At 43.2% G+C, this 25579-nt stretch overlaps 1 protein-coding gene across 2 annotated transcripts in view; it reads left to right on the top strand.

Moving 5' to 3' along the window:
- The window catches only part of mark4b (MAP/microtubule affinity-regulating kinase 4b), a 57421-nt gene that overhangs the window by 23685 nt on the left and 8157 nt on the right, over positions 1 to 25579 (top strand). For both annotated transcript variants that reach the window (XM_083985042.1, XM_083985043.1), the window contains exons 4-15: positions 13831 to 13879; positions 13987 to 14052; positions 14843 to 14913; positions 15473 to 15529; positions 15937 to 16173; positions 16569 to 16688; positions 17053 to 17152; positions 17631 to 17740; positions 18347 to 18539; positions 18622 to 18842; positions 19429 to 19532; positions 22277 to 22555. In XM_083985042.1, the coding sequence (XP_083841168.1) occupies positions 13831 to 13879; positions 13987 to 14052; positions 14843 to 14913; positions 15473 to 15529; positions 15937 to 16173; positions 16569 to 16688; positions 17053 to 17152; positions 17631 to 17740; positions 18347 to 18539; positions 18622 to 18842; positions 19429 to 19532; positions 22277 to 22555 (1607 nt within the window). The remainder of the gene's footprint in view (positions 1 to 13830; positions 13880 to 13986; positions 14053 to 14842; positions 14914 to 15472; positions 15530 to 15936; positions 16174 to 16568; positions 16689 to 17052; positions 17153 to 17630; positions 17741 to 18346; positions 18540 to 18621; positions 18843 to 19428; positions 19533 to 22276; positions 22556 to 25579) is intronic.

Below are 25579 nucleotides of genomic sequence, written 5' to 3'. Positions count from 1 at the left end.
AGATCTGATGTTGGTCTCTAAAAACTCTTACTCTTCCCCGTCTCGCTCCATAACAATGTTGGCAAGCAAATGTTTTCCTGTTTTTCATGTGGAGCCCGAGTAGTACTGAGCGCAGGTGTCACTGATTACCATGTTCAAATGGCAACATTGGTTTTAGACCTGAATTCGCCTGGAGGGTGAGGTGGCCAATGTTTTTGTCCTAATATGAACCAGTCTCTGTTTTTGTGAAACAGTCTTAGTTGCATAAAACTAAACATTGAGCTAAACGAAGACTGGACCAACACAACAGAGCACAAACACCTTGGTGAAACTGAATGACCCGCTGCTTTTGTTCTACTATTACTAAAGCAACAATACAGTTTTCTTATTTTACTCTCGTCATCTGCCGCTCTCGGCCTTAAGTCACCTTATCCACTAGACTAGACTGCAGTTTGACCCTTTTGATTTCAAAGATGAGAGGTCAGTCTGCTGTGTTGCATCAGCAGCAGCCAGAACTTCCTCACTTGTTGTTTTGCTGTATCTCTCAGACCCTTGCTTGCATCAGTCCTTTGAATGTTGACCTTTTGGTTGTTACATGAAACTTAATGCTGTGGAAGGAAATCACTGGCTGCAGGTTGAGACAGCGCTGCATGACGGGGGGGGGATTTGTAAAGGGTTGAGACAACATTGTTGGTGGTGTAGAAGTAAAGATGCTCCAGTTCTGTTCTACTATCCAGGTTTAGGGGGTGATGTAAATCTGTGGAGCTCCACATTGTTTCATACTGAGAGTCCAAGGAGTTAGTTTGTCAGTATAATTATAGGTATAAAGTAACCATCATTTGTCCACTCAGTTCACTGGAACAAACCAGTTCGGGGCTTACAATGATGTACGTCACTGTATGCTTGTGCAGTGACATCCAGGAACCTGTATTAACTACGTGTATTGCATTCATGGCCTAATGAGATTAAGCCAACTTGGCCTGCCGCGGCTATTTGACTGAGCATGTGTGATGCATGTGCTGATTGAGAACAATCTAATGAAAGAGAATTGAGTGAGAAACATCGCCTCTAGCCTGCCCACTGTTTTCAAGCCTTTAAAGTTGCAATGTTTTCTCATGTGGTTTTGTTGGTGGATTATTCGCCTCTGAAAATGAAAGCAAGCGTTGAAAGATGGTGGCTGTTGTTTATGTGTTGGGGCTGTCACTGCAGGAGAACAGTGAGTCTCAAATCGTTCCCTGGGAAACACTGTTGTTTTTTCAGTTAATTGATTGACATAAAACCACACATTTCATATTAAATCTGTGATATAAAACAGAGAACACCAGGATATATGTGAGGAGAAGCTGATTTAGGACAGTCATTGTATAACGGACATGAGCATGTTGTTCTGTTGTTGCTCTCCCATGTTGTTTTCACACGCGTTTTTTTTTTCCTCACTTCTGCATCAGATGTGTGTGTTGTCTTTGTTCTTTGTCATTCAGAGATAGTTTGAACCTGTGGGTAGTTTTTGTGGTTTGCTTTGTGCGAACAAGTCAGTCGTTGTTCAGTGGCGGCTCTGCTGATCAAACTTTGGCCTTGTCTGGCTTTATCAGCAGCTCGACTGCAGCAAACACACTCACTCACATCATTGAGATTGATTTTGCATCTCACACGCGCGCGCACACACACACACACACACACACTATTGATGAATGCTCAGTTAGTTAGCTAACCAGTCTAAACTGGGTTGTGACTCTGATAACAGATCGTTGGGATATTGATGGTGTCTAGCTTGGAGTGAGAGTGGGTTCACCCGGCCTAGATACTGGTGACTTTGCTGCTCTGACACTTAACATTTGTCAGACTAATCCTACTATAATATCGTCCATGTAACATGAGGTGACAGCCCGAGTAGTTCACCAAAATTAAATATATTTTAGTTTACATATCTCTTATGGTCCAACACAGTCTTTTAAACAGCTCCCTTCTGTTTTCTTTCCGTCCTGACCTTCTAATTAACCGTGAAATAACATCAGATAAGAGTATGAACATGGCAGCTCCTAATGACTTTGCGCAACTCCTAACCTTAGTGGAGCTACACGAGGGCACAGAAAGAGTTTTAATCACCAGACTTTCCCAGTCTGAGTCATTCCTAAACATAAACAGAGTCAGATCTATTTCATGTTAGCTGCAGTCTAAGTTACAAAAACATCTGACTAATCAGTAGACAATAACCCTTGAATTGCTTTTAGCTCTGGTGAATAAAGGCAAGGCAATTTTATTTATAGATTTTTTACAAACAGTTTGTCTCAAAGGGCTTTACATGGCATCCTAACAACATCCTCTGCCCTTAGACCCTCACATCAACTGAGGAAAAACTCCATAGAAAACCCTTTTAACAGGGAAAATTTGGAGAAACCTCAGGGTGAGCAACAGAGGAGGGATCCCTCACCCAGGACGGACAGACGTGCAGTAGATGTTGTATACAAAACAAAGGTTGATACTGAGGGAAAACATCCTGATCAGGTTCACATGGTATCCAGTAGTGGCTGTGAAAAATCAACTGTTGCCACTTCAGTTGTAACAGTGTGGACCGTTTTGATGATGGATGGATACTGACTGCTGCCATGCAACATCACACATGACAAACAGTGAAGTGTTGGTTGCCTACAGGCTGCTGCTGCTGCTGCACACCAGCTCTCAGACCGCCGTCGGCTGAAGTTGATCATTTTAGTATCTCAGGACACAACTTCTCATCTTTCATTAAGTGCCATTATCGTGTCACTAAAGCCACTGTGGAGTTCAGGTCCACTTCACAGCAGTACAGTTGATATTCTGTCAGCGTTATCACCCCCTGATAAACTATTGCTCTCCGTAACAGAGGTGAAACTGAGGTGATGGACGCTTGTCTGTATCTTTGTGGGAACACAGACCTGCTGGTGCTGAAACGCACTGTGAGATCCATTGTTTTTTTTTTCTTTTTTCTTTTTTTCTCCGAGCATCATTTGCCTTCTGTTCCAGCAGTGAGGTGTCGACTTAATTACACTGTGAATCTGCTCTCCCAATCTGTAAGCTAAGACCTTGGTTTTAACAAGGCTGGTACAGAACTGTGTGTGTGTGTGTGTGTGTGTGTGTGTGTGTGTGTGTGTGTGTGTGTGTGTGTGTGTGTGTGTGTGTGTGTGTGTGTGTGTGTGTGTGTGTGTGTGTGTGTGTGTGTGTGTGTGTGTGTGTGTGTGTGTGTGTGTGTGTGTGTGTGTGTGTGTGTGTGTGTGTGTGTGTGTGTGTGTGTGTGTGTGTGTGCACTCTGCAGCGTGGCGTGGTCCAGTGCTGCATAGTGCAGCAGTGTCAGGGCTGTGGCTGCCAGTGGTGTCCTGTCTTGTCAGCATTATTGCAGAAGTGTAGGACACTACACATGCTGCCAGGTGACACTGTCCCTCTCCATCTCTTTGTCTCTCTCTGTCTGTCACATGTCTGTCCTCTCTCTCTCTATCCATCCAAATTTTTCTGCAGTCACTTTCCCCAACCTATAAACTGGAGCTGAATTGACTGGTCATTATACTACATCTAAATTTCTTACCATTAAAGGTGTACAGAAAAGAAAAATGAATTTGATTCCATTATGGGTCATAAAAGTAGTGTAATAACTCATCTATAAGACGATGTAGCCCAAACTTTATGCAAAATTCTATTTTCAAGTAAATCCAGGATGAAAGTGTGTTGTTTTTTTTCACATTGGATAATGCAGGCATACAAATTATTCGTCACGTTGCTCACGATTTATCAGCCAATGCTACTGGATCCGTCATCCAATCAAACGTCTGAGACACACACACACACACACACACACAGAGCTCTGTCTCGCCCCGAGCTTTGAATATCCCGCCCGCTCGATAACGACCAATCAAATTCGTTTTCCTCGTGCGGCAACTCGTTGAAACTCGTAGAAGGAGGCGCGACAAACAGGACAAACAAGCCATTTCTGAACACCTTTAAGATTATATTATATTGCTATTCCTACTTTTCAGGCTCAATCAAAGCATTTTCAATTTACTCTTTTAACTGTTACAAAGTACAATTTAATAAGCTTCTCAAACACAATTGGACAACTTTTTTCAGACTTTATTTTATTTTTTTATTTAACTCGACACATTTTTCAAATGAGTGAAAGGTTGTGATATATCAAATATATAAATAAATAAAAATATATCAGGTTTAGTCGATACCATCTCAAGATTTTTCTGTCGATCTCTGAATTAATGAATAAGTTAACATCAATAACGTTACTTAAAGCTGCTGAAAGTTCTTATTGTCTTATTTGTAGTTTTATTACCATCAGCTCAGCTGATTTCTGCGACGTTTGTTCTCTGGATGAAAATATGAAATAGATGCTTCATGAGGTGGCACTGAAGAGAATTTATTCAACATTGATCAGTCCTCTGTCTTTCATGGAAGATCGATGTGTGTGCATCAATGTACAAAATGGAAATGCACATAATTTGCATTTTAATTTTCACAGCATGAATATTCAAAGCTGAATCAGAAAGCTGAAATACAAACACACAGTCTGTAGAGAAGCTCTCTGCCCCTCTACACACTCTGCTGCGCCTCAGCCTGTGCTCTGTCAACCTCGTCTCTGTGCTGGAGCTTTATGGCCTATTTCTCTCTCTCTCTCTCTCTCTCTCTCTCTCTCTCTCTCTCCATTTTATTCTCTCTTTATCAACTCTTCATTCTCTTTACTGTATCTCTGTGTCCCACTTCCACCCCCCCCCCCCCCCGTTGCCGTAGTGGCTCTACTGTAATCACAGCTGTACTCTCCGCTGTCTGTGGCACTACAGGATGCCCGGCTGGGCTGCTAAAACTATTTCAGGGATGCACAGGGACTGTCAGGGTTGTTAGACTTTAAAAAAGAGTTCTTCGTATATAGTGAAGTGCCACTGTACAAACTCCCTGCTTCACCCAAGTGCCGGGCTGCTCCAGTGCAGTGGGGAGTAAACCTTGCCAATGCAAATGTATTTACAGCCGACATACAGCATGAAACAGCAGATAGATTATATGGCAATGAAAATCAAACACATATCTACCTACATTGTACCAGTTACTTGTGGTAACATGCACATCTGGTAAAGTGTGGCTAAAAAAATGGATTTTGTCCTCTAATGTTGCACACACTAACTGAAATGTTTGGGATGCTGTTCTGCCAAAGTTGTAGAAATTATCCAAACTGAATTACAGTTACACCTTCTGTAAACAGTTTGCTCTTGACTATGATTTGCCCCTGGGTATTGCTTGTCTTGGAAAAGAGTGTATAATTGACTTGAATGGTGTTTGAGCAGAGTTCTTGCACCTGAACTTAGCAGAAGAGTTAGAAGGGTTTAAACTGTGTTTCGAGCCATGGAAAACCCGTCCTCTAAAGATTTTGTCAATGCCTTGCTAAAATGGCTGTAATGAAATGCTCTAAGGCTGTAACAGCAGCACACACAGAACCAAGTGGGCTTTCTTTGTGCTCTCTTCCCCCCTCGGGTGTGTGTTGTCGGATATTTTGCCAGACTATGCAGGCCCCATCAAAGCCCGGTGTTACTTTGAGAACAGGAGAATTTTTTGTAGGCACTCATGCAGTGTTGTGTGTATGTTCACACACAAGTAAAATGGATGTGTGTGTGTGTGTGCGTGTGCATGCCAGGCAGGGTTCGGGCCACCATCTAATGCTCTGAAGTGCGTTTTGTCCCTCACGCAGGCCCCCTCAGCCAGGAACTAAATTCCAGACAGGCAAACAAAAGGGCCGGCCGAGCTGGGATAGGGGTGGGGGTGTGATGGGGTCTTGGCACAGAGGCAGGGACCCTGAGAAAGACAAGATACAGAGCAGAACCAAAGAGAACAGACAGTGTGTGTGTGTGTGTGTGTGTGTGTGTGTGTGTGTGTGTGTGTGTGTGTGTGTGTGTGTAGGCCTACATGAATGATAACCTCACAGCCTGACACGGTCTCTGCTCTTGCCTTTTGTATGCACGTGTAATGCCATTATCTGCATTGCTATTGTCCCTGTGTGGGTCTCTGGGCATAATCATATTGTTGCTGCTGTAATGCATTGTTGTTATTGTGCCGGTGTGTAATGGGAATAATTACACAATAAAGGAACAAGAGGGCGGACAGCGAGAGAGCAGAAGGTTTTCCCACCACAAAAACAACAACAAGAGATGAGAAGTTCAATGCCCTGTGTTTATTCACCACTGCCTCCCTCTACCGCTCCTTGTTTACCCCGCATCTATAAAACTCCATATTATTTCCTCTAATGTAATCGAGCTGAGTCAGGCTGCTTATGATTGTGGCCGCACTGCCAGCGAAATGAGACCAGAATTAAACTCCAGCTACTCTTCATTAATGATTCAGCTGCTCTCATCAACCGGCCCGGGAGCTCTAATTACTGCTGTACATTAAGGGGATGGATGCAGCGGGAGGAGGAGCTCATTCAGTAGCTGTTTCATATGGATGACAAAGAGGGTCAGCGCTCCCAGCAACAGGCAACAAAAGAAGAGACAGGGTCGAAAGTCTGTTCAAAAGTTCAACCGCGACAAGCAACGGAGCAGAGGTGGATCCTTGAGTAATGCTGCTCATTAGAGACTGAGTGCGGGTCATTGCTGTCTAGACCTTTAGAGTAAGAACATGTGTTGAAGTGGCTGATATACACATTAGAAATGACTCTGGCAGAAGAAGAAGAAGAGTTCTTCACTTCACTTATCATCCAGAAGGCTTGTAACGCCCTCAAATGTAATAATGCCCACAAACGTAATAAACCACAAACGTTATAAAAATATGCAGCTTTTAATGTAATAATCCTGCAAACGTAATACATTTTCCACAAACGTAATAGCCGCTGCCTACTACAAACGTAACACGCGATTTCCCACAAATGTAATAACTGTTACGTTTGCAGAGATTTATTACGTGTTTGGGGAAGTGAAAATCTTCAATTTTCAATTGTAATAACATGTAATAACGCAATGAATAATGGTCGTTGTGTTGGTTGTTGATTGATTGTTGTTGTTTATACCTACTAATAGCCTACTAACTGTGCAAAATCCAGCTGCTGACTCTCCGCTCCATGATCACGGAGAGCCCCCTCTCTTCCCCACAAACGTAATAAATCTCTGCAAACGTAATAGTTATTACATTTGTGGGAAATCGCGTGTTACGTTTGTAGTAGGCAGCGGCTATTACGTTTGTGGAAAATGTATTACGTTTGCAGGATTATTACATTAAAAGCTGCATATCTTTATAACGTTTGTGGTTTATTACGTTTGTGGGCATTATTACATTGGCGGGCGTTACAAGGCTCATACAGAGAATACTTTGTGAAATGTTATCAATACAAACATTTCTGATTCAGATTCTGATCAATATTGGTCAATAATTTCATAGTGGAAATTGAAACCTGTTTGACTTATGTGTTGCATGGTGAAGTTAATGAACTTATTGAACTTAGACGTTGGTCATGCTGATGTTTTGACCTGATGGTAATCTTAGTCATAGTATTGTATTATTTTGCATTTTGGTGCATGAATTGGTTCCGCATTGTATTTGATTGGTAGCAACACCAGGGTTTCCCGCAGCGCTTTCCTGTTAAGGCGGCCGCCTTAACAACAAAGAGCTGCCGCCTAAACTAACGTCTTAAAAAAATAAAAATGTAGCGATATTCACAGCACACACACACGACGGTGACATTAACGCGCGCCGCCACGTCTGCTCATAGCGCAGCAACAATGCAGCAGCGTCAGGCCGTCACTGAAACGCTCCGTGGAACCGAGACATGACACGGCGCGCCCGGTGTAAAAGTTCTCAGAATCAGCCCCGGTGACCGCGGCGCTGACGATTGGGGTGAGTCGCGAGCGTCATATGTCTTGGTAGAGCACGGCCGCTGCAGCGACCCTCTGACAGTCCCATCGCTGCGTGTCAATCCCCCCTCTCACTTTCTCTCCGCGTCCCCGTCTCTCTCCAGCTGCCCTTTCAAAATAAATGCATAAAAAGCCAGAGAAAAAAACAAAGTAGGGGAAACACTGCTTTGTTTTCTCTGTCTTTTTATGGTTTAGTAATTCTTTCATTGGTGTAGTAGCAGCGTTCAGTTACCACCAGCGTAGTTGTGACCTGTTGTGATCATAGATGGAATGGCATATGTTTTTTATGTAAGTCCCTTCGAAAAGTCCCATGACCAGCCAAACTCCTAAAAAAAGCGTGATTTATAGTTCATAACATGGTACTTTTGGCATATGGCACCAGGGCCGTTGCTAGGAATCCTGGGCCCCCTGAAAGTATACTAAAGTGGGCCCCTGCCCCCTGACTTTTCCACTTTTACGTATCTATTATCATTTCTTATTTAGCCTACTTTGTTTTGATGCTAATGCAGCATTACTATGAGTATCAGTCAGGGTCTTATGCAGAATAATTCAGTCATACAAAGATTAGACTACTGGGGTTTTTGTGGGCCCTACTGGGCGCTGGGCCCCTATAATGATCATCACCTTTCTCCCCTATACAACGGCCCTGTATGGCACTACAGGACCAGTTAAATATAAAACACAATTTTATACAATATACTGTATATAAGTAGGGGGTCCCCGCTCCATCTCTCCATCAGTTTGGGGGTCCTTGGCCTGGAAAACGTTGAAGACCCCTGCTCTACACACCACAGAGAAGCGCACATGCATAACAGCAGCGCGCATGGTGACAGCGAAACTTAATACGCCGCACCGACCCCCCCTCGCCAATCAATCGATCCGCTCGCGCACCCCCCCCCGCCAACAGGACAGACACCACCTTAACTAACACATTTTCTGGGGGAAACACTGAACACTGCAACACCAGCTGGTTGTGTATCTCTCTCTCTCACACTCAGACACACACATACACACAGTGTGGTGACATCTTGTAGATTCCACACATCGCTCACCCACAGCTGTATAATGTTATATCTACATACAGTATATGTGTATACACGCTCACACACATGGTGAACCGGTTGGTGGCTTTGATGTTGTGTCTGATGGATGTAACTGTAATAAACACTGAGAGCTGGACTATTCTCATTCATAGCTAATAGACGCACACGCAAACAGAGGGTCATTGACAGGAGGTCGTCTGACGTGGGATCAGAGAAAGAGGCCTGTGTGTTCGTTTGTCCCTCTCATTCTGTCTTTCTTTGTCTTTCTCTCTCTTCCCCTTTTTCTTAGAATTTCTCTGCTCTCGTGATTGGCTGCGGCTGAGAAGTGGAAGTGTGTTTGTGTTTGCATACAGTGCTGTGTGTGTAGTGTGTTCGCTGTGTGTTGTGCAGTAGAGATGTGATGGAGTATCTAAACATGGGAGCTAGACGAGCATTATCATTTCCTCATTTCTCCTTTTTCGACATCTTTGTTTTCTTCAAGCTCTGTCTGTCAGTGAACTTGTGTGTGTGAAGGAGAAGAGAAACACAGATTCGAGGCCTGCATAAACAGGTCAAAGGTCAAACAGACTGGCAGGCCAGACACATGAATCAGGGCCATGCGGTACCACTCAGAGAAAAGTGGAAAGAAAAACGCTGACAGTCGGTTAAGTCGCTTTGTGTAAATCCTGAGAAAGAGCTGTGACTGAACAGCAGATAAATGATTCCTGGCACACAGAGAAAAAAGACAGACAGGATGTTAACGCTCAGGAGTTAATAAATGCTGCCTGACAGGAGGAGGAGAAGCATTTTCTAAACCTGAGAGTTTCAGACACAATTGAATTAAGGCTGCCCACAATCCTGTAAAACACCAAAACTAATTTTGAGATGGGAGGAGCACACGTCACAGCCGCAGTGTGTCAATAGGTTTTATGTGTGTGTGTGTGTGTGTGTCTCTGTGTGTGCAGCTCTTGCCATGTGCTTGGCGGTCCATGACTTTCCACAGCGCCCTGGGGTGCAGGAGATTCAGGCCCAGGGATTAATACCTGGGTTGGCATGGCAATAGTGACGCGGGTTTATCACCATGTGTGGAGGGGAAAAAAAGAAGTGATTTCTTCTTTTCTTGTTCTGGAGAAAAGCTCCATTCAAACACGATGGAAGACAATGTGTGATACTGCGATTTATTTGTAGTGTTGTGGTGCTCAAGCCCGGTCGTGAGACCACATTCAAGGTCTTGTTTTGGAATCGACTACATTTTTACTCGGTCTTGATTTCTTTCTCTAGACCAGTAAAGACAGCTGCAGTGACGTCTAATGCAAATGTCACTCTCTAACCTTGGTTTATGTAATGTAATTCAATAACCTTCAGATGATTAAAATGGTATTTCTAAAGTATATGCTTGTGTAACCATCTGAAAAACTTGGTTTCACCAGTGTCGAACGTGGAAAAGACTTTAGCAGGTTGTGTGCTGCTGTGTTGTTCTGTTCAATCCAAACTTTGTTTTGATTAGCATGTATAAATGATATTTTCTTTTTAGCTGAGGAATAATGTAAATATCAAGCTACATGATTAGCACTCATACTGAATACAGAAAATGGTCTTGCATCGGTTTGGTCGCAGTCTTGGACTTGATCTCGGCCCCCCTTTGGTCTTGGTCTTCATTCGGTCTGGACCCCTCAAAGTCTTGGTCTTGACCCGGTCTCGGGTTAGATGGTCATGACCACAACACTATTGATTTGTCATCTTCAAAATGCGTCTTCCATTTCAATGAGAAACATTAACATTGGATAGATAAGCATGATCCCAGTGACTCAACAGTTTCCTGTCCAGCTTCTGAACTTTCTGGTTCTTCGGCGTCTCCTTTTAGCCTCACTCTGTTTAGGAAACAATCCGCAGTTGTTACTTTTATCCTTAAATACTGTCCCAGTGAGCAGCGGTCACAGAGTGGACCAAGTCAGCAGGAAAAAGGAGTGAAAATGTGTGGGAGAGAGAGGGAAGGCTGAACGAGTCTGAGGGAGAGATAGAGAGAGAGGGTAACGGGTGTGTAGGAGAGAGAGAGGTGAGGGAGGAGAGGCTTAGCAGATAATTCTTCTTAAAGCTTAGATGAACAGCTGATGCACCATGCACTTAATTCAATTACACACACTCCCAGTGGGCCTCCGTGAGTCTGTTTATGATGATGTGGCTTCCTGTTCTTAACACACGGGCAGGAAAAGTAATGGAGATGAAGAAAAGAAACTAATGATTATAACACATTAACAACCAGGGTGCTTCATACTGTATGTGTGGAGGCTTCTCCCACACAGCATTGATCTTCATATTAATCCACACCGGGGTTTTTTTAAAAATCTATTTTAAATTACAGACTGGATGTCAAATCACAGCAGCGGTGCTTCTCTCTCTTTTCCTCAGAGGAGTTAATTAGATCATTAGTAATAATTATTTTCATTAGCGATTAACCTGTCAGTTAATCAAGTGAAGTCCATGGTGAGGTCTTTAATTGGCGTGTTTTATCTGACCAACATCCCAGACACAATTTTACAATGATATGAAACAATAAAAAAAAAACAGTCTTTATAGACCTTCATCTGTATCTCTGTGTATTTTAAAGCGCTCAGATTCTCATCTTGGAATAAAACTTTACTTTGTGCGTACGTACAGTATGGCGAGGTTTGTGTGTGTGGGAGGACATCTGTTTTGCGGAAGCGAACCAAAACTGGTGTTTTTCCCTTGGGGTCAATTGCATATGAGGAATCCGTCTCTGATCATATCTGTGAAAACACACACAGGGCCTCGGGCGATGCAGGCGTTATGTCATTGTGGAAGTGTTCTTAGTTCACTCTGAGAAAGCAGATTCCTTGAACACGCGGGGCGCTCGGCAGCTGTCAGGTCGGAAACGTGATGAATCTGAATCGATATGAATGTGAAGCAGGACGGATGTAGCTGCCTGGATGAATAAAATAAATAAAGATAAAAACAATATGTTAATTATAGGGGGAGTGGGATCATGCACTAGACATTCCTTCCTCCTTCCTCTTTGCATGCATCTTTTAGTTCTTAGCATATTTAGTGTTGATATAGAGTATTGACTTTGTGGGAAATAACACTCGCTGTCCACCAGAGAGTAAGATGAGAAGACTGATACCAGTCTGGTGTCTGCGCAATTAACACGAAGCTGCTGTGAGGAGGCGGTTTGCTTGGCTTAACACAAAGGCGTACAAGCCGGGTTAACTGTTTACCCTCTGTCTGTTTGTGCCAAGCTGCAGCTTTACGTGAGCGTGATCGCCTCATCTACGTCTGCAAAACAAGACAGCAAATACATACGTACATTTCAAAATATGTTCAATATCTGTTCCTTTTATTTATTATTGTCAGTTTATGTAATAATCACTGACTTAGTTTCCGTGTATGGATGATGGTCCCACTGATGAGCCTTCAGACTGTACGGCGGTGATGCGGCGATCAGTCAGCTCCTCGTCGAGCTGCAGAGGAACACAGGCACAAATAGAGAGCGCGATAAGGGAGGAGTGTGTTGCCCAGGGCAGCCGAGTGTCGGCAGCAAGAATGAAGGCATCGGTGCATTCCTCCTTTTCTATTCCTCTCTATTCTGCGTCTCTTCTCTGTTTCCACTTTTTTCATTTGTGCGTAATTTATTAATAAATGAAAGAAGTCGGCTCTGCTGCTGTGTTTTCCAGAGCCAGTAAATGACATCAACGCAGCTAAAACAAAACAAAATGCTAACACACATTTATTTTCACTGCCCCCACCCCTCCCTCTTCCTTGATTTCTGACTTTCTCATTGTCCTCTGTCTGTGCCCCTCATCTCCTGCACATTGTTAATGCGCCTCACACTCTATTTCTGTTTAAGTTTCCTGCTGACACACACACATGGCCTTTGTCACACACGTATATTTAGCTTCTTATATAATGCAGTACACATACACACCCTTCCTAGTGAAGTGGCATTTCCCCTCTGGGTTCAGAATGTCACACTTTGTCACTAATAACCAAACCAAAACAACTAATGATGGATGGACGGGCTGATTGCTTGTGTTTCAGAGGCTTGTCGCAGACTTTTCAAAAACACGTGCATTAAAGGTTTAGAAGATTCAGGTAAAACTGATGTGAGATTTCAATTCCCTCTCAAAATTCACCTCAGCTTGCTTTAATTTGTATCTGGTGTTAAGAAACACCTTGAGAGCGACCGTCAGCATATTTCACAGCAACACATCTGGCCCCTCCACTCTCCATCTGTAGGCTTTTAAAATGGAGTTCACAGACAAATACATTACTTTAATTAGACAAACAGGGAGAGACACCGTTGGTCGGAGTAGCAGGATGAGGCAGCAGTCTGGAGCTGGGTGATGGATGGGGTGGGGGGCTGTGGAGGCGGGTGGAAGGGGAAGCACACCCAGGGGAGGAGGCCCTGCTGTCAGCCGAGCAGCAGCGAGACACTCCCCTGGGTGGTCCAGAGGTGGCTGCAGAGATGAGTGTGTGTTTGGGGGGTGGAAGGATGAAATGGATGAAAAGGACGGAGCTCTATATACCAGCTGTGTGAATCCACTGAGTGATGCATCTGATGAATGAGTGGAGATGAAGCTGGGAGGAACTCGAGCTCAGCACAAAAGGAAAGAGCTTAAAAACAGACTCGGATGTATTTTTAATTCACATAAATGCATTTTATTAGATCTCATATTCCCAAAAGCTCACAGGAAAATCTGTAACCACATGAAGCGAAGATAATGCTGCCGTTTATGTTTATGTTTCTGACATATTTCCAAGTCATACATATTTCCTTTAAATGTGGTGTAGCACTGTTTTATTCTTTAATCATTATTATCCTTTGAAATTTAAAGATACAGTATGTACGAGTATTTCAAGCAACTTACCTGCATAGATCCATAGGTAATGTCACAATTAAGACAAGAATGATGGGATCTGACTTAATTTAATTCTTTTTTTTTCAGCTGTTTCGAGAGGTACGCATCATGAAAACTCTCAACCATCCCAACATAGGTGAGTTACACAAGAGAGTAATCGTGGGTGTGTTTGATGTGGTGGCTATGTATGTATGTATACTGTGTGTGTGTTTCCATGCTAAGATCTCTCCCTCTGTGTTACAGTCCACTTGTTTGAGGTGATTGAGACGGACAAGACTCTTTACCTGGTTATGGAGTACGCTAGTGGAGGTGAGTGACGTCCGCACCACCCTCTTCATCATGGTGCCAACTCGATTCTTTATTTTGACCGACTACAGATACTGTAGAGATGAACTGGGTTCAGTTCCCTCATGTTCATTTTCATTAGTGAGATCTATAGTCACTTTTCTTAATTGCTCCAGTATTTTCTCTCCTGTCTTTCTTTCTGCTCTTCTGTTCATCTCGCTGGTTGACATTGTTCAGCTGTTTCCCATGCACTCGTCCTGATCTCATGATCTCTCTCTGCTGCTCTCTCTGTATGATGTGTGAACTTAAGCTCAGTGCCTAATAAGGAGGTAACAGCTCGCCAACCGACATGCTGCTCTCTTTTACCTCCTTGGATCTCCAGAGTCAAATGTTGTCTGGAATGCACATACACACAAACGTTTAATATATTTATTGAAAGTTTGCACACAAAACATTTGCAAGATGGAAATAGTTTCCTTTTCCAGATCTTCTGAAGTATGATTTAAGTGTGACATACGATACATGTGACACAAGCTGTCTCTGAAAATTAATGTTAAACCATGAAAAACAGACATTAGAGGACTCTACCTTTAAATCACATGACAATATACACGTACTTCACATACTGTTTCCATGCTTTACATCGTTTCTACATTTGCTCTTGTAATGCATGAAAAGAGATGTGTATGAAACTTTATTTTATACAGATTTTTCATAACAGGTGGAAGATAAATTGTTATATGGAACATCAGACTTGTAAACAAATTCCATGCCTGTCTGAACAGCAAGTCTTCAACAACCCTTTTCCCCCCAGGCGAAGTGTTCGACTACCTCGTGGCTCACGGCAGAATGAAGGAGAAAGAAGCCAGAGCCAAGTTCAGACAGGTCAGTAAAGCCCTCATGTCTGTTTGTTTGTCCCTTTGAGCCAGACAGATCAACAGCCTCTACTTTGAGCATCAGGTAATTTGGGTATCAAGAAAATCTGCAGTCATATTAGGGTTGAAAACAAAGTATGAATAAAGTTAACTTGGATGTTGAGCAGCACTAATCAAACTGTGGGCTGAATAAGAAGAGTTGAAATGGATAGATGAATCATCACACTCAATAAAAGTTATAGGAGCTGAAGTCTGAGCTGTGTAAGAGTTCATGTGGCCCGTTGTTTAGTCACAGCTTTGCTTGTAACTGGGCCGTATGCACCTAAAACAGACCAGCACAGAAATTCAGTAAACTTTTCCACTGTGGTTCAGACCAAATAAAACAAACGGTTGGTGCGATCGCCCAGCAAGAAATCCACTCGTCTGCCTTTTATTTGTAATGCTGGTACAGGAGGAGGCATCTGTGAATGGAGCTCCCTGTTCAGCTGCCGTTCACATGATGTAAGCACAAACCTTAAATGTACTTATCTTCCCTTGTCTGACATCTGTTCCTCTTTCTTTCTCCTCAGATTGTGTCAGCGGTGCACTACTGTCATCAGAAGAACATTGTTCACCGAGACTTGAAGGTGATTACACAGTGTAATGAGAGAGAGGATGAAAAGCTTCCAGATACCCTCGTTAGATAAACGGATATCTGTGATGCTTATGTCTGGCTGCCCATATGACTTCTACACACATGAATAAATAGGATTGTAACAGACATTTACTTTAAAGCTGATATCTGTTTGTAGTACCAAGTGGTGACTGAAATGAAGTTAAAACCGAGAGCTACTTTTTATTAAAATCAGCCATTGCAGTAGAAAACACATGTCTTGTACTTCCTGTATGAAAGCAGTGAGAGAAATTACAGGCTGCAGCTTTAAGTAGCAAATATGAAAATAACAGTCGTTTTCAGCATCTTTTCACTTACAACCTGTGGTTATAGTTTTCCTGTATTTTGATGGGTTTCACTGTCTCTGTTGTTTTTCTGCAGGCGGAGAACTTGCTACTAGACGCAGACTCGAACATCAAAATAGCCGACTTTGGCTTCAGTAATGAGTTCACTGCGGGCAGTAAACTGGACACGTTCTGCGGTTCTCCGCCCTACGCTGCCCCGGAGCTTTTCCAGGGGAAGAAGTACGACGGGCCAGAGGTGGACATCTGGAGCCTGGGTGTCATCCTGTACACTCTGGTCAGCGGGTCGTTGCCCTTTGATGGACAGAACCTGAAGGTGGGTGACGGGCAGGCAGGACCGCTTCAGTGTCACGTCAGGCCGAATGTGAAAAATAAATCATTATATCTATTTGATTATAAGTATACCAAAAAAAATAAAATGCCAGTTGCTGCTGTTTAAACTCCTGTATGTGTCACAAAAGTGATTGTAATTTGTCTTTTAGTCTCATGGTTGTGCAGTATGTTCAAAATCAGTATAACGATAACAACATAATTGCTCAGGTTGGGTTTTTATGTAAATGTCATTGTAAAGTCAAGATTTAAATGTGCATAAAATCTGCATCTTATCACTCAATCGTGTCTTGCAGTATTTTATAGAATTTAGTAATTATAATGTAACGACAGTGTGGCTCAAGCTGAAGCTCATGGCGTATGACTGTGTGTTGTGTTCAGGAGCTGCGGGAGCGTGTTTTAAGGGGGAAGTACCGCGTCCCCTTCTACATGTCCACAGACTGTGAGGGAATCCTGCGCCGCTTCCTGGTTCTCAACCCTGCCAAGCGCTGCTCGCTGGAGGTGAGCAGGAAACATAACAACAGCAACAACATGACAACACCTTTACACACCATTAAATATTTAGCCGTACAATACACTCTGCTGAATACAGTAGATAAAGAGAAAATGTCTAATTGCCCTTCATGTCTCATGCAAAGGCAACAGTTGAACAAAGGCCCACACATTGATTTGTTGTTGAGATTTTTACAATAGTTAGTAAATACATTAAAAGGAGAACCACTTTACATGGACAGGAAGTAAAATGTTGATGGTACCACTGCCAAAGAATGAAGGTTACACTTGGAGATACTTTATTACTGTTTAAATAAGAATTGCTGCATGTACTGTTTTTGTCATGGTGTCTCTCCTTCTATTTCTTCACCAGCAAATAATGAAAGATAAGTGGATCAATGTCGGCTACGATAGTGATGAGCTGAAGCCCCACACAGAGCCAGTGGAGGACTACAATGACACCGGTCGCATTGGTAAGAAACACACCTCTTATGAGTAAGTTATTTATGATCATAATAAAAAAAAAATATTGACCACTGCTGGGTTGTGTTGCAGCTTATAATAACAGTTATATTCAGTGAGGGATAACTGGGAACATCTGGTTTTGTTCAGCCCCTCAGGGAAAGTTTATACCAGAGTCAGAGTTCTGGCGTTTTGTATCACTCAAAGTTTTGTTTACATGAATAATGTCCTTCAGGATGTCATCATTTAACAACTAGAGGGGCTGAATTGAACCTACGTGTTGCTCCAGGCAGGTGGTGCTGCCACCGAGCTCTTTCTTGGCAGGTGTGACATTCAGGCCCTGCACACGGATCAATAGCTAAAGGTTCACATCAAGGTCAAACCTTTCATAACTCCACAGAAGGTCGACCTGTGTGTGTTTCCTGCGTCACTCGTGACTCTGTGGAAATTGTGGAACGACTGCCTCTAATTTGATTGGTCTCGTTGCAGATGTGATGGTTGGAATGGGCTTCGCCAGAGACGAGATCAGGGACTCTCTGGTCAGTCTGAAATACAACGAGGTCACCGCCACATACCTCCTGCTGGGACGTAAGAGTGAGGTAAATGTTGGTTTGTTTGTTCTCTCCTTTTGTCATTGAGGGAAGTAGCTCAATTATATGGGTGCGGTTTTAGTTTTAACAGTTTAGATTATATCTCTTAAGCCCATATACAGCACTAAAGACTTTCTTTAACGGAAGAAATACATATTCATAGGTTTGTGAGATTGATGGTGATTCTGCAGATTCTATTTCTGACTTCTTTACAGCTGTATTATGTCACTGTCATGACTGAATCTGTTTCACTCAAACTGCAAATGCCACTTTATGTGAATTGTTATGGTTTTGCTCACAATCTATTGCAACTTAAGCAAACATCCTTATCAATTAAATAATGGAAGTGTTTCCAGGGGACACAAAAAAGTGATGAAACTGATGAAATGTGATTCATTAATACTGAAGATGAAGATTTGATGTTTTTTGTCTGTTCGCATGTGTTTTTTAAGTTGCAGTGTGTTGAACTCTCATGACTTTAATTAACCCAGGATCTGGAAACCTGGTTCTGTTCAGGACTAAATGGTTTAGTAAACAACAGAACTTTTGCTTTTCTCGATTCATCCTGTCATTTTTTTTAAATTTCTGTCTTGTGTTTGTGCGACCGTATCTCAGAATGAAGGCAATGAGTCTCGGTCCGGCAGCAGCCTGAGTCTAGCTCGAGTCCGTCCCAGCGCCGTCACCAACGGAACCAGCAAACACTCCACCTCCTCCTCCTCCTCCTCCGGTGCTCCTTCTTCCTCCTCTGGCCACAAGGCGCAGCGCAGTGCCTCGACATACCACCGCCAGAGACGACACTCTGACTTCTGTAAGGCAGATTACAGAGATTAGCCACATCCTCGGGTTTAGCTTGATGAGATTGTTTTGACGGCTCCTCTCCCGTGTCTCAGGTGGTCCAGCGGTTCCAGGGTCAACGCACCCCAAAAGGAGTCCCAGTGGTGTAGGCGAAGGGGCGGGGCTTAAAGAGGAAAGGCTGTCCATCCGCAAGCCGAGCACCAATACGGTCGGCTCCCGTAGCATCCCGACCCCCTCCAGTCCGATGGTCAGCTCCGCTCACAACCCAAATAAGGCCGAGATACCTGACCGACGCAAGGAGGTCAACTCCACCACAGTGAGTGTTCTGTGGGCGCGATGAATCATCCAGTGTAACCAGTGTAACCAATCTGTTGCATTGAGTCCTTTATCAATACAACATGTGCAGATGGCAGAATCCTCACAGTCCTCCTAATCCCATTTCCTCAGATTACAGCACATGGAGGCCACACTGACACAGATGTTATAGAGACTGCAAACATTCACATCCTCCACAGATTAGAGTAAAGCTCAACAGTACAACACTCACAGAGCTACAGCTGAATAACAAACTGTAGATTCATCCAGCGAGGGGGAGGGGGTGTATGGAGATTATGGTTGTTCAGTTAAATTAAGTTTAGAAGGAGAGGGAGTGGGAGTTGAGACTGTGAAGAGTTAAAGACAGAAGCCTGATTAACCTGAGATTAACTCTTATACGCTCTGCTGCCGACCATCTGAGGTCAAACAGCCAAGGCAGATAAGTGTCTGCTTTACAAACAAATTGTAAGGCACATGAAGGCATCCTGAACATCTTTCCTGAATTTGAAGATATCAAGATAAAAAAAATGTACCATTTACATAATTGATTCATCATCAGCAGTAAGATTTCTGGTTCTTTCCCCCAGAACAACATCCCTGCTAGTGCCATGACTCGAAGGAACACGTATGTATGCACAGACCGGTCCAGCACTGACAGACATCCACTGCTGCAAAATGGAAAGGAAAACAGGTGAGAGGAGAATCAGTGTCTGTCTGTGTCTTTGTTAATCTTGTCACTGTATATACAGTAATATGACAACCCCCCTATAACATAACAAGATAAATATCTTCCTTCATCACTGGACATTTGGGCCTGAGCCACAGGCTGTGGAGCATACATGTATGTTTATTAGCATGATCAGAAGTTGGAGCATTATCGTCGTTATAGTTTGTGCTGAAAGTCTCTATACACCAGAAGATCATGTTTCACTTTACTTGTGGACTGTGTGAATAGAAATCTGAATTAGTTTTAGCTTAGAGAAATTGTAATTGCTCAGTAAAAAAAGCATCAGCAGATTGTATTTTATGAAAACACAGGCTATTAATTAACTGGCTGGTTGTGTTGGCTGTTAAATGTCAGTGTAAAAACAACAGCAGAGCTGGACAATGTGAAAGATGTGAGAGATGTATTCATATTCATAGTAAACACTGGCAGTAGAGGTTTGGTTGGTTGGTTTATAAAGACGAGCTCCACACTTGTTCTTCATCTTCACTGCACAGAGAGAGTGTCTGACACAGGGTGTTTGTCTCACATACAGTTTGTCTCTTCAAGAGGGGATAAAGGGCTTAAACTGTGCATGAGTGGGTTCATCTCTCTGTGTGTTTATGTACCAGCTACACACTGTCTGTTGTTGTGACAGATGGTTGTCTGCTTGTCATTCCCAGAGCATGGTGAGCACTATCTCCTCCCTCTCCCTCTCCCTTTCTTTCTCTCTCCCTCCCATCCTCTCTTCCTTTGGTCACTTTCTCACTTTCATCCTAGCTGGCCCATTTTCCATCCCTCTGTCTCTTATTCACTCTGTGTTTTGTCGCCTCTCGAAGGGAAAGCCAGAAGGGACTGTCTGCTGCGTGACCTCCGATAAAATGTCCCTCTACAGATTGTGGGTGTGGGTGTGTGTGGATGTGGATGGGGGGGGGGGGGTTAAATATAAGACTTCATGGAAAGGCAACAAAGAAAAACACGTATGAAGTTTTGTACAAATCATATTAAGTGAATTAACTGCACAAGAAATATCACCGAACTAGTGTTGATGATACCGTTTGGATTCACTCTTTTTTCGGGGGGTTTGACTCTCTGTGAGCAGAGACACACCCAACACTTTTACATTCAGCCATTACAATGAGCCATTGTTCTCTGCTGCAGCTCCATTTTCTGATTTAACAGGTGGTGCTGAGGGATGCAGGGATAGAGGGGAAAGAGAAAGTGGCAGCTATAACCAGGGAGTGATGATGGGATGAGGAAAAGAGAAAGTAGAAAAGGAGGAAGAGATGGGTGGGGGGTTGGAGGGTGAGGTCGGGGTGGGCTTAGCAGTAGTGAGCAGCAGGATGAAGTGAGGACTGGCATTGTGCCAGTGTAACCTCCACTTGCCCCAGAGGCCTTGTCAATGTGATGCCATGCCAGAGTGGTTGATGACACACACTCACACACACTCTCTCTCTCTCTCTCTCTCTCTGGTTCAACACATGTTGTGTAAAACAAAACATGCAGTGTACCAACACACACACTGTACTGTGTATACATGATTATACACAGACACAGAAAGATACGTCTCCTCATTTCGAGGCTTACTGTAGATATTCAGGAATATATCCATCTTTAGCTTTGGTTGATTTGATCAAATCCTTCCCATCATCTTAACCCAGCAGCCATTTAGGTTACAGCGACATGTATATTTTCTGCCAACATTGTCATGACCATCATCATGCAGGGATGAGGAAAAACACTGTGACATCTTTCTTTAGTTTGTCTCACTGTTTCCATACTTCCCACTCTTAAACCGTTTCACTCTCTGATCCTCTCTCCACCATTTAACACTGAAGCCCCTCTACCCCTCTGTGGTCGTCTCTACCTACTGCAGCTAGATCACAATGACATTAAATGATTTTGCTCTGCAACGGCTGCACTTCAACTTAACCCATCTAATGGTTCTGCCCCACTTGAACCCTGTGTGTGGGTGTTATCTGGAGCGTTATGAAAAGGAGCCTCGGGCCACCAGCCAGCCAGAGAGTCAGGGGTGGAGAGGTGTGTGTGTGCGTGTGCACAACTGCACACACGTGTGCGTGTGTGCGGAGGTGTCACAAAGTGTGAGTGTTGGATAAAGAGAACAAAATGGGATGAGAGTTGGGGGGCATGTAGATACTGTAGATGAGAGAGAGAGAGAGAGAGAGAGAGAGCATTTTAACTCAAGTTTTCTAATATTGGAAGAGAACTGATGGTTCTGACATTTCCTGTCTGTAAGGTGTTTATTCTGCCTGTAAAATAATTATAAAATAAACTAGTTTTAAGACTAAATAATAATAATAATAATAATAATGATAAGATTTCAATGCCATTGTAATCATAAAATCAAGACACAATTATTTGTGTCCGCCGTGTTCTGTCAGATTCACAACTGTAAAATAAGTGTGGAAGTGAGAAGACAACAGAAATCATTTGTACGTCTAAAACTGACACAAAAAAAATCTGAATCATCTTTGCTGACTCATGTAGCACAGACGACTTATTGGGTCAAAAATCCTGTCATCCATCATTAAGGGATAATGAGGCATAATGAATCAGCAGTGGATTATGTAACAGGATAATTCTGTGATATTAAGGCAGAATTGTCTATAATTTCATGCATATGTGATTCTTATGCAGTATTTACCAATTGAAATGATTTTTTACCAACTATTATCTCTCGATTTTCCTCCTTTGCTCCTTCCTCCCTCCAGTACCTTATCCCACCGCCTTCCCCCCGCCTCGCCCTCCACCCACAGCATCGCCGGCGCTTCCGGTGCCTCCTCTTCGTCCTCCACGCCCTCCTCCCGCCTCTCCAGAGGCTCCACGGTGAGGAGCACTTTCCACGGAGGGCAGATCAGAGACCGTCGGCCTCCATCCCACGCTCCCCCGGCTTCCCCGACACCGTCCCACGATGCCAGCCCGTTGCCCCATGCCAGGACCCGGGCCACGAGCAACCTGCTGAGCAAACTCACCTCCAAGTTGACCCGCAGGTAAGGGGAGAAGCTGGGAGAGTGAGAAGGGGAAGGGAAGTGGGAAGTTTGTATATGGCCTCAACTGTTAAGAACAAAAATAAATTAGATTTGTTTCTCCTAGAGGGGACATAAGTAGGAACAGGAAGAGAGTCAATGTGTTGTTCTAAGAAATAAATCATCCCAGTGTGGTGACGTGACAGCAGACTGTATGTTTAAAGGCTTGTAACTGAACAGTGTAGCACTTTTGCTGTAAACGTGTACATGAAGGTCATTTAGCTAATCTTGCTGCCTCTCACCGTCTCTCCCTTAACAAGTACTAACCTACCAGCCTTCCTTCTCTAATAATACAGCTTCTCAGAGGGCTTCAGGCCTCGTCCTTCTGAGTCTCAGACCTGGGTCTAATAGTTCAGAGTTCAAACGTTTTTCTCACTGTTTGTTTTTCTGACTTAAATTAGACATCTTGTGTGCGTGTGTTTGTTTTTTCCCCAGTCCCACACCTACCAACAGCTGTAGGACTTCCTCCCATTACCACCTGCATCCTACAGCATTTGTCTTTGAAAATCTCTCTGCGCCTTCCTCCTGGGAGGATAAAGGCTCTTTTGAAATAGTAAATAACAATGTAAGGCGCATTCGAAGCCGTTTTAAAGATTAGAAAACAAAACCACTAAATGTACTTACAGTGGGGAAAATAAGTATTTGATCCCCTGATGATTTTTGCCCATATTTCACTTGGTCAAATGTAAAATAATTTATAACCATAATATGATAACATTTTTTTGTTGTTAAAACTTACAAAATCACCAGGGGATCAAATACTTATTTTCTCCACTGTATATTGTGTCCTTCTGATACAAACCAGTGATGCTGCTGGTTTAGGTATGTTTTCCATCTTGTCCCCCTTTGATTCTAATAGTATTTAAAGGCAACAAATATGGCCACCTCTAATGTCCCTCTCTCTTAACCAGTTACCTGTCATCATCTATGCTGCAGGACGGTCTGTTTAGTTTAGTTTAGTTAGTATTAGTATTGTTCATATCCAGTTATGAGTCACTACTCTGACGAACCTATTGGACCCAGGTCTGCTGATCAGGCGGACTCACTCTTTGTCTTTCACAGTCAGTTCTTCTTGGCTGCTTATTGTTGCTTTATCTGTTTGTTTGTTCGTTTGATTGTTTGGTTCGAGTTTAACGAGTTTTGCTTTCCCTTGCCAGTCACCTGCCAGTTGTTTTCCCCTTCTCTCTCCTCAACTACAGTACACACAGTTTGATTTGTACTTCTCTGCCTTCTCTCCGTGCTTCTCACTGTCTGTCCCCCCCACTCCCCCTCCTCACTTCTCTTTCATTCAATGTCTGACTCTCTGCTGTTATTTTTCCTTTTTTTCCATTCCTCCCATACTCTCTTCATCTCCTTCTCTTCTTCCTCTCTCTGCTCCTAGGGTCACTCTTGACCCTACTAAACGTCAGAGCTCAAACAAGTCCATGTCGGGCTGCACACTCCCACAGGGGACAAAAACAGTTAGTAAGTCTTCCTTTCCCATGTTTTCTGGCTGCTTCTGTCTGTCTGTCTGTCTCTCTGCCTGCCTGCCAGTGCACTGTCATCCCCTCCACCGTGTCTGTGGCAGGTTTAGTTATACAAACATGTATCCGAGGTGAAGCTACTTTACAGGCAGGAATTTAATCAGTGGTTGAGTTTAATTCAGCCTGCAGGTTTCTGGCCTCAGGAAAACTGAGCAATGAAGTGGAAAACTTTGTTTCTCTGGACACACAGAGTCAAGTCAAAGGAGTTCCTCTGTAGATATATGTTCCATTAAGAAGAGACTCAGATTTAGAAAACAATGATCACCATATTAATAGATGCAGTTTTCTATCACAGTAGATTTAAGTTTCCTGGAGGTTAAATTGAGAAACTGTTTAAAACCCGATTCTGGATAATCCAGTGAAGAAGATACAGTTCACTTTATCATATTGATACAGAGTTGTTACGAATTCCAATATGGCCTCAAATCAGTCCAATCACAGTTACCCATGTAGGTTGAACGGGTTATCTCGGTGTAAATAAGAGTCTTCTAATGGTGGAAAGTTATTCTATGTGCGGTAGTTTTATTTGTAGCTGGTGTAGCTGCTGCTCACACCCTGACCTCGGCTCCACCAGTGGTACAAATGTATGTCTTATGTCAGCAGTGATAACAAAGATGAGTTGGACTCAGGAAAAAATAAGCATTTTGATAAGACTTACATTCAGGATCCTGAGAAGTCCAAGCAGGTTCTCCAGACTAACTTTTTTTTTACCAGGAGCACAGTGGCCCCTGACTGACTCGTAAATCGACTTGCGAAGCAAATATTCACATTTCCTTTACATTCATGATCCTCACACACAATAGCCTGTCACCTGGAATGACAGATACCAGATATTTTCAGTCGCCCCTTCCACATTTTACCCATGTTAAAAAAAAAAACCCCAGCAAATTTACTGGTTGCACATGCGCAAGTAGATGACAAATTTACTTGCACACACCCATTTAGGGGTAGTCTGGAGCCCTGAGTTGAAAGCATGCATCTGATTCAGACTCATTTTAATTCTTACAAAAAAAAAAAGTCTATATAAGTGTCGCTGAATTTACACAGTTTGTTTCTTCCTCTAGAGCAGCCTTATCTCTAAACATCATGTTTGTGTTACTAGACCTCTGACCAGCAGTTGCCTGCCTGAATGTGTGTCTGTGTGTGTGTCTGTCTGGACGACTTGTGTCTCTGCTGGCTGGGCTTCATGCTGTAGCACTCATTAGAGGCTGTAGGTGGCACAGCACCATCACCTGCTTCCAACAAAGTCCATCACAAACAGTGTTTGTTTTCTGGAACAACAGGAAGTGGACTTGTTTTGTTGTTATTTTTGAGAAGTTGGTTTCTCCTGTTTTAGTGATGTTAGCGTTAAGGTATAATCAGCCTGGGGCAGGTCCCTATTAGTTCATCATGTAGCTACAGTAGAAATCAGCAGCCACACAGACGTTGACTTGGAGTCACACAACTTCTTTTAGAACAAACCGCT

The sequence above is a fragment of the Trachurus trachurus genome (genome assembly GCF_905171665.1).
Source record: "Trachurus trachurus genome assembly, chromosome: 13".
Lineage (NCBI taxonomy): Eukaryota > Metazoa > Chordata > Actinopteri > Carangiformes > Carangidae > Trachurus > Trachurus trachurus.
Note: the sequence above shows the minus strand (reverse complement) of the source record. Positions and strands in the feature narration are given on the sequence as shown.